Source organism: Micropterus dolomieu, linkage group LG14, assembly GCF_021292245.1.
Source record: "Micropterus dolomieu isolate WLL.071019.BEF.003 ecotype Adirondacks linkage group LG14, ASM2129224v1, whole genome shotgun sequence".
Lineage (NCBI taxonomy): Eukaryota > Metazoa > Chordata > Actinopteri > Centrarchiformes > Centrarchidae > Micropterus > Micropterus dolomieu.
In genome coordinates, this window is record NC_060163.1 from 27,242,498 (window position 1) to 27,251,021 (window position 8,524).

General features: G+C 44.4%; 2 protein-coding genes across 2 annotated transcripts in view; both read right to left on the reverse strand.

Annotated features, from left to right (window-relative positions):
• LOC123982822 (multiple inositol polyphosphate phosphatase 1-like) overlaps window positions 1-3,984 on the reverse strand; it is a 13,586-nt gene extending 9,602 nt beyond the window's left edge. The window contains exons 1-4 of the mRNA XM_046068693.1: window positions 3,281-3,984; window positions 2,896-3,081; window positions 2,228-2,422; window positions 1,881-1,978 (exon numbers count right to left, since the gene is read on the reverse strand). Coding sequence (XP_045924649.1) covers window positions 1,881-1,978; window positions 2,228-2,422; window positions 2,896-3,081; window positions 3,281-3,671 — 870 coding nt within the window. The 5' untranslated portion in view covers window positions 3,672-3,984. The remainder of the gene's footprint in view (window positions 1-1,880; window positions 1,979-2,227; window positions 2,423-2,895; window positions 3,082-3,280) is intronic.
• Window positions 3,985-6,387: 2,403 nt separating this feature from the next.
• Window positions 6,388-8,524, reverse strand: part of LOC123982823 (microfibril-associated glycoprotein 4-like) — a 5,322-nt gene continuing 3,185 nt past the window's right edge. The window contains exon 6 of the mRNA XM_046068694.1: window positions 6,388-6,803. Coding sequence (XP_045924650.1) covers window positions 6,547-6,803 — 257 coding nt within the window. The 3' untranslated portion in view covers window positions 6,388-6,546. The remainder of the gene's footprint in view (window positions 6,804-8,524) is intronic.

The following is an 8,524-nucleotide window of genomic DNA, read 5'->3' on the forward strand; positions in this document are numbered from 1 at the left end:
GAACCAGAACCAGAACCAGAACCAGCAGGGCGCCGCTAGTCAATATTCACTCATCGCCAACGATCGGACGAGTCTGCGCTTCTCTGAAAGGTCGACCTGATGATCTGACTGATTTTAATTAGCGGTTATTTTTCTGACCATTTAAAACATCGGTTTCCATGGTAACGTCTTCTATAAATGAGGTTTGCATTTATTCCATTTATCAGCTGTCACTAATTAATGTTCATCAATATTAATTCAGTGAGAGGGAGGAGGCTCCGCTCTGTGGTCCAATCAGAGCGAGACGTCCTCTAATCAGCTGTTTCAATTCAAAGCAGCTTTATTGGCATGAAAGTAAAACAACAGTGTTGCCAAAGCTACGAATAAATTAAAAATAAAACACACAATTTCATACATTTCATTAAATTAAATAAATAAAACGGAAGAAGTGTTTGTGTGTTGATGAAAAATAAATAAAAAATAAATATTTAAAATAAAATAAAACCGTAAAAATTAATTAATAAAAAAACAAAACAAATCAAATTTAAAAATAAAACAATTACTAAAATATCTATTGATCTCTATGTGAGTACACGAGTACACGATGCGAGTACACGAGTACACGATGCGAGAACACGAGTACACGATGTGAGTACACGAGAACACGATGTGAGTACACGATGTGAGAACACGAGAACACGATGTGAGAACATGATGTGAGTACATGATGCGAGTACACGATGCGAGTACATGAGAACACGATGTGAGTACACGATGTGAGTACACGATGTGAGTACATGATGTGAGTACATGAGTACACGATGTGAGTACACGATGTGAGTACATGAGAACACGATGTGAGTACACGATGTGAGTACACGATGTGAGTACATGATGTGAGTACATGAGTACACGATGTGAGTACATGAGAACACGATGTGAGTACACGATGTGAGTACATGAGAACACGATGTGAGTACACGATGTGAGTACACGATGTGAGTACACGATGTGAGTACATGAGAACACGATGTGAGTACACGATGTGAGTACATGAGTACACGATGTGAGTACACGAAGTGAGTACACGAGTACACGATGTGAGTACACGATGTGAGTACACGAGTACACGATGTGAGTACATGAGAACACGATGTGAGTACATGAGAACACGATGTGAGTACACGAGAACACGATGTGAGTACACGATGATGCGAGTACATGAGTACACGATGTGAGTACACGATGTGAGTACATGAGTACACGATGTGAGTACATGAGTACACGATGTGAGTACACGATGTGAACACGATGTGAGTACACGATGTGAGTACATGAGAACACGATGTGAGTACACGATGTGAGTACATGAGTACACGATGTGAGAACACGATGTGAGTACATGAGTACACGATGTGAGTACATGAGTACACGATGTGAGTACACGAAGTGAGTACATGAGAACACGATGTGAGTACACGATGTGAGTACATGAGTACACGATGTGAGTACACGAAGTGAGTACATGAGAACACGATGTGAGTACACGATGTGAGTACACGAGTACACGATGTGAGTACATGAGTACACGATGTGAGTACACGAGAACACGATGTGAGTACACGAGTACACGATGTGAGTACATGATGAGAGAACACGATGTGAGTACATGAGTACACGATGTGAGTACACGATGTGAGTACATGAGTACACGATGTGAGTACACGATGTGAGTACATGATGCGAGTACACGATGCGAGTACATGAGAACACGATGTGAGTACATGAGAACACGATGTGAGTACACGATGTGAGTACATGATGCGAGTACACGATGCGAGTACATGAGAACACGATGTTTGAGTACACGATGCGAGTACATGAGTACACGATGTGAGTACCTTTGCGTCGCTCTCGTCGAACAGGAAGCACCACGGCGAGTGAAGAGATTTGATGGCGAGCTCGTAGGAACACAGGAAGAAAGCAGCTTCCACCAGATCTACAGGAGCCACAGAGGGACACACTTCATTAAAACCAGTCCACCTCAGTCCTGCAGGATCTGGTCCAGGTTCAAGGCCGTTACCACCGAGGAGACAAACGAGTCGGCGCCATTTTACCATCAGAAAGAGACATTTAGAAAGGGATGAATGAGGGTCCCCCACAGCTGAAATGACTCGCCGCCCTTCCTGGACCTGCGAGTCATTTCAGCGCCACGTGGGAAACGGGACCCAGTGGTAGCGTGTCTGACCCGGCGTGAGGCGGTGGTGAGGAAGGCCGAGCCTGGCGGCCATCTTCCTCCTCACGGCGTCCATCTCCTCGCCGTGCTTGAACTTCTCCACCTCCTGCAGCGCCGTGCGGTTCCTCTCCACGCCCTCCACGTAACCACGGCAGCGCTCGAAGAAACGCATCAGCTCGTCGTCCAGCTGGTGGCGGTACTGCGGCTCTGCGGAGACACGGTACACAACCGAGGTACTTTACTTAGTACTCACCTCAGAGGGAGATACTGCACTTTCTACTACATTCATCTGACAGCTGGTGGTGTCGCTGCAAGGAGAAGCCCCTCCTCCTCCTCCTCCTTCAGGAGAAGCCCCTCCTCCTCCTGAAGGAGAAGCCCCTCCTCCTCCTGAAGGAGAAGCCCCTCCTCCTCCTCCTCCTGAAGGAGAAGCTCCTCCTCCTCCTCCTGAAGGAGAAGCCCCTCCTCCTGCTGAAGGAGAAGCCCCTCCTCCTCCTCCTGAAGGAGAAGCTCCTCCTCCTGGTCTCACCTGAGCCTCCCCCGAGCTCCTGCAGCCCCTCCTGAAGGAGAAGCCCCTCCTCCTCCTCCTCCTCCTGGTCTCACCTGAGCCTCCCCCGACCTCCTGCAGCCCCTCCTGAAGGGGAAGCCCCTCCTCCTCCTCCTCCTCCTCCTCCTGGTCTCACCTGAGCCTCCCCCGAGCTCCTGCAGCCCCTCCTGAAACGCCTCCACGCTGCTCACACAGCGATGCTTCGAGCTGCTGCGGAAACTGATCCTCCTCAAGTTCTCCTCCGACAGGAGCGCCGGGAACAAGGAGGAGAGACGCCCGGCGAGCTGACGGAGGTCGTCACGACCCTTCATCACCAGCTGACCTGGGGGGAGGAGAAGGGAGGAGCAGTGGGGTTAGCAGGAGTACTTCCTAGAATACTGCAGTACTATGAGACATTTCCACAGTACTCCTCCGTGTACCGCTGGTGTATTAACGTGTGTAATAAAGATACTTCCGGTGTGCTGAGCAGTATTTCCACAGTAAAGTACAGCAGATGTAATGAAGGCGGTGCTGATCGGTACCGTCCATGTCCTCGGTGTACCACATGTCCCAGCGGTTCCGGATGTCCTGGATCCAGGTCTCGGACCCCCCGGAAGCTTCCGTCCGGACCAGCTCGCTCAGCTTCTGGATCCTGCGGATGTTCTTCACGGTCGGGTACCGGCTGCCGTGCCTGATGACGGCGGTCAGGTGGACCGGGGAGCACCGCTCGGCGGGCGGAGGTTTCAGGACGGTTCTGTTCACGGATAAAGGGTCCCGCAGCAGGTGCGGGTTCACCTCCTCGTACCGGGTCTTGGTCCCGAAGTAAGTGGCGATGTGCGGGACGTCCGGGACCGAAGAGCAGGACAGGCGGGTCAGAACCAGGCTGAGAGCCGCCACCAGGAGGCTGCGACCGGGCGGGAACACGGGGAACATGTCGGCCCGTGTCAGAGGAACCGAGCTAGACCGAGCTGAACCGAGCTAGACCGAGCTGAACCGAGCTGAACCGAGCTAACGCCTCCGAGCCTTTGTTTGCTTTGTTGATGTTCCGGGTTCATCTGACCTTTGACCTCTCTGTGGCGCCGCCCCGCAGCGGCCGACCGAAAACACTTCCGGAGTTTTTAAATAGACGGTTTCTCATAAAACTGCGACTTATAATAAAAAATACGGACACTAGTACACAGAGATGCGTTGCTGTAGTACTTGTACTGCATGTGAGATGGTTATAAATGATCCGTTTGGCTTCAAACTACTGAAAATCTCCCGTCAGCTTCCGTTAAATACAGCTTCCGGTTAACACGATCCAAAATAAAAGCCGAAACAAAACAAATTACTCCCGTTAAATTTTCAAAATAAAAGCTTCAAACGCTTCAGTTCACCATCTCGAAATATTTCTTTTATCTTTTAATGTTCAAAATAAGAAAAATATAAATCAGAAGGCATCGATCTGTGCAGCAAACTCCAAAAAGCATGGAATAAAAACAACAACACATTTTAAACATCAGACACAAACTAAGAGACAGTAAAATAAACTATGAAAATAAAAACAAGGTCGCAAAACTGCTTAGAATATCATCAAGTGCACCATTTAGGTGTGTTTTGCAGAGTGTTTTGCTACAAGCCTGATTCAGCTCTGACCAGGACACCTGTCCATCACTGATCAATCACACCAGTCAACAGTCTTATCAGTTAGACTCTGTCTCTGTCCTCAGTCAGAGGACAGCGAGACACTTTACTACAAAAAATTACCTGAGGAGGCTTTTCCTCCCATCCCCAGAGAGAAATACACCAGTAGACATTACATCATGTTCAGCTTTCAATATCCAACTTTCTCAGAGCAGAAAAGTTTCTCACGAACAGGACATTAGAGAAACTGCTGGACGTCATCTTAAATCTTTTCAGTCCCTCCAGGATTTCATGATGTCGCGATCACAACTATTAACACAAATTCAAAAATCCTGTGAACTCAGCTCGACTTGCAAACTCACTTCCTTGTTCAGAAGACGCAGCAGACGTGTGTGATACCAGTGTCGCACATTCAACTACAGAACATTTAACCACAGAGTACGGTCTAGACCTGCTCTTTTATGAAAAGCGCTCAGAGATAACTGTTGTTGTAATTTGGCGCTATATTAATAAAATTGAATTGAATTGAATTGAATTGAGTTGAATAGAAATAACAGCAAAGGAGCGTGAAGACCAGGATCCAGATGTTCTTCACCAAAGCGGGCAGCTGTTATGCAGAACGTGCAGCGTTGTGGTTGAACACAAACGAAATTATCTCCTGACAAACACTTAGAGAGAGAATGTTAGAAACACTCTGAGACACAGGCTGCTGCAGGACAGAATCCAGGTCAGCTAGTTGAGATATGCAGGGTCAGGGTCAGGCCCGCCAGGTCCTGGAGGGACTGTTTAATGATTCAGCTTCAATACTAAAGTTAAAAATATCTACTTTTGCTGTTTCACTTATTCCCACCATGTCAGAGCAAAAAAACACAGAAGAACGTCACAACTTTCATCAAAGTTTTTTTAGAAAAGCGGAATTTTATGCCACAACAATAACAAAAAGGCCTCGAGATCCTGGAGGGACTGCCGTCCAAAGATAACAAAAGTTTCAAAAGACGAAAAGAAGATCTGCTTCCTGCTCCGTTTCTGATTTATTGTCACCGTGCAGCAGATAATGATTCACCTTTGGCCTTCCAACATCCAGCAGACTGAAGGTAACATCTTAACCAGCAGAGTGTGAAGAGAAAAGGAACCAGAACTTTCTCTGACAGGTTCGTTCTCTCCTTCTGTAGCCAAGAGCGTCAAAACGGACCACCTGTGATGCGCTGACATCATGTCAGCCTCTCCCACCTGTCTAATCATTTCTCTACACCAACAGCTGTTTGACTGAAGACCAGTGTTGGGCAGGTTACTCAGAAATGACTATATATCACTAGCTAGTTATTACTCCTAAAGCAATAATATTACTTTACTTTCCTGGGTGATAAAAGTAACTAGTTACGTTACCCGTTATGTTACTATAGGATATTACTTTCACACACATTCCCCCCACCAAACAAAGCAGTCTCTCCCAACTTTCATGTAATATCATTTTCATAAGAGCAGAAAGGAGTTTCCTCACATTAACGCCGCTCTCTCCCGACGAGTCCAAGCATCAGTGACAGCAGCTGCCGGAGTTTCTTTCTGTAAGTCTCATGTCGCTGTGCTGCTGCAGCAGATGCTTCAATAAATCAGATGTAGAATTGTTTTTGCGCTTGAAAGCTTTTTTTCTGGTCGCAGTTTACAACAGACGACATGTTCTTTACTTCTTAGACTGTGAGACAATAATGGCAGCCGCTACTTACAGCTGTGGAAAGAACTTCTCTCTCCCTCGTCCGGTGCCGCTGACCTGCTGCGCTGCCGGGCATTCACAACAAGGATGGTGCGTTCAGTAATGCAGTAACGCAGCGTTACTTGGATTAGTAAGTGTAGTAATATTACTGTTTTGGAAACAGTAATCTGTTACACTTCTAGTTACCCAGTGACGCGTTCCTGCCCAACACTGCTGAAGACTTTACAGCCAGCAGCTGCTCACACACACAATCAGACTCTTTCATTTTAGATGGAAATGTTTATTTTATTCATTTTACATGTCGACTGGCTGGATTTGCTTCCATGTTTTCTTTATCTTTGGCAGTTAATGCAGTTATCAACACGTTATCGGACTCTATGTGTCTGTTTCCATCTAAACATCATGTGAGATTATGTTCTAGATAAGTGAGAGAGATCAGCTGCTGATGTTCTGCTGTACGTTTTTCCTGGAGAACTACTGCACAGGACGGATCTTCATGCTGAAGGCCTTCAGAGAGTAGTCATTGCCCTTCCAACTGCGCCACTCCACTCCAACAGCAAAGAGAGTCTTGTCAGCCCCCCAACGATAAACCCCGTTGGGGTTTGCAGAAAGACAATATTTGTACCAGAACGCACCCAGGTGTTTTCTGGCACAGTTCCCCTCATTCCAGGTGTCGTGGTCTTTGTCGAAGGTGGTGAACTTCTGTCCACTGTGATAACTCAAGGCGTCTCCTACAGAAACATAACAAGTGTACAATCAGAACAATATGATAGACTACTGAATATGTAACGTCCAATTAGACTTTCAAAATAACACTACTGGTTAATGTTGTGAAACATCACACTTTGGTTAAGTTCCCAGCTCTTTGAGAAAGCCTGACAAAGCATCTGTATTCGTCTAACCAAAGCCCTTTTCCCAAACTTGACCGAAACCACAATCTTTTCCTGAACTTAACCGAAACCACAATCTTTTTCTTAACTTAACCAAACCATAATCTTTTCCTATATTTAACCAAACCACAATCTTTTCCTGAACTTAACCGAAACCACAATCTTTTCCTTAACTTAACCAAACCATAATCTTTTCCCAAACTTGACCGAAACCACAATCTTTTCCTTAACTTAACCAAACCATAATCTTTTCCCAAACTTGACCGAAACCACAATCTTTTCCTTAACTTAACCAAACCATAATCTTTTCCCAAACTTGACCGAAACCACAATCTTTTGCTATATTTAACCAAACCACAATCTTTTCCTAAACTTGAAGATCTTTTCCTAAACTTGAAGATCTTTTCCTAAACTTGAAGATCTTTTCCTAAACTTGACCGAAACCACAATCTTTTCCTATATTTAACCAAACCACAATCTTTTAATAAACTTAACCAAAACCACGAACTTTTCCTAAATTTAATCAAAACTACAATCTCTTCCCAAACTTGACTGAAACCACAATCTTTTCCTAAACTTGACGATCTTTTCCTAAACTTAACCGAAACAACAATCTTTACCTAAACTTGACGATCTTTTCCTGAACTTAAACAAAACCACAATCTTTTCCTAAACTTGAAGATCTTTTCCTAAACTTGACCAAAACCACAATCTTTTCCTGAACTTAACCGAAACCAAAATCTTTTCCCAAACTTGACCGAATCCACAATCTTTTGCTATATTTAACCAAACCACAATCTTTTCCTAAACTTGAAGATCTTTTCCTAAACTTGACCAAAACCACAATCTTTTCCTGAACTTAACCGAAACCACAATCTTTTCCCAAACTTGACCGAAACCACAATCTTTTGCTATATTTAACCAAACCACAATCTTTTCCTAAACTTGAAGATCTTTTCCTAAACTTGACCGAAACCACAATCTTTTCCTAAATTTAATCAAAACTACAATCTCTTCCCAAACTTGACTGAAACCACAATCTTTTCCTAAACTTGAAGATCTTTTCCTAAACTTAACCGAAACCACAATCTTTACCTAAACTTGACGATCTTTTCCTGAACTTAAACAAAACCACAATCTTTTCCTAAACTTGACGATCTTTTCCTGAACTTAAACAAAACCACAATCTTTTCCTAAACTTGACGATCTCTTCCTAAACTTAACCGAAACAACAATCTTTTCCCAAACTTAACCAAAACCACAATCTTTACCTAAACTTGACAATCTTTTCCTGAACTTAAACAAAACCACAATCTTTACCTAAACTTGACGATCTTTTCCTGAACTTAAACAAAACCACAATCTTTTCCTAAACTTGACGATCTCTTCCTAAACTTAACCGAAACAACAATCTTTTCCCAAACTTAACCAAACCATAATCTTTTCCTTAACTTAACCAAACCATAATCTTTTCCCAAACTTGACCGAAACCACAATCTTTTCCTTAACTTAACCAAACCATAATCTTTTCCCAAACTTGACCGAAACCACAATCTTTTGCT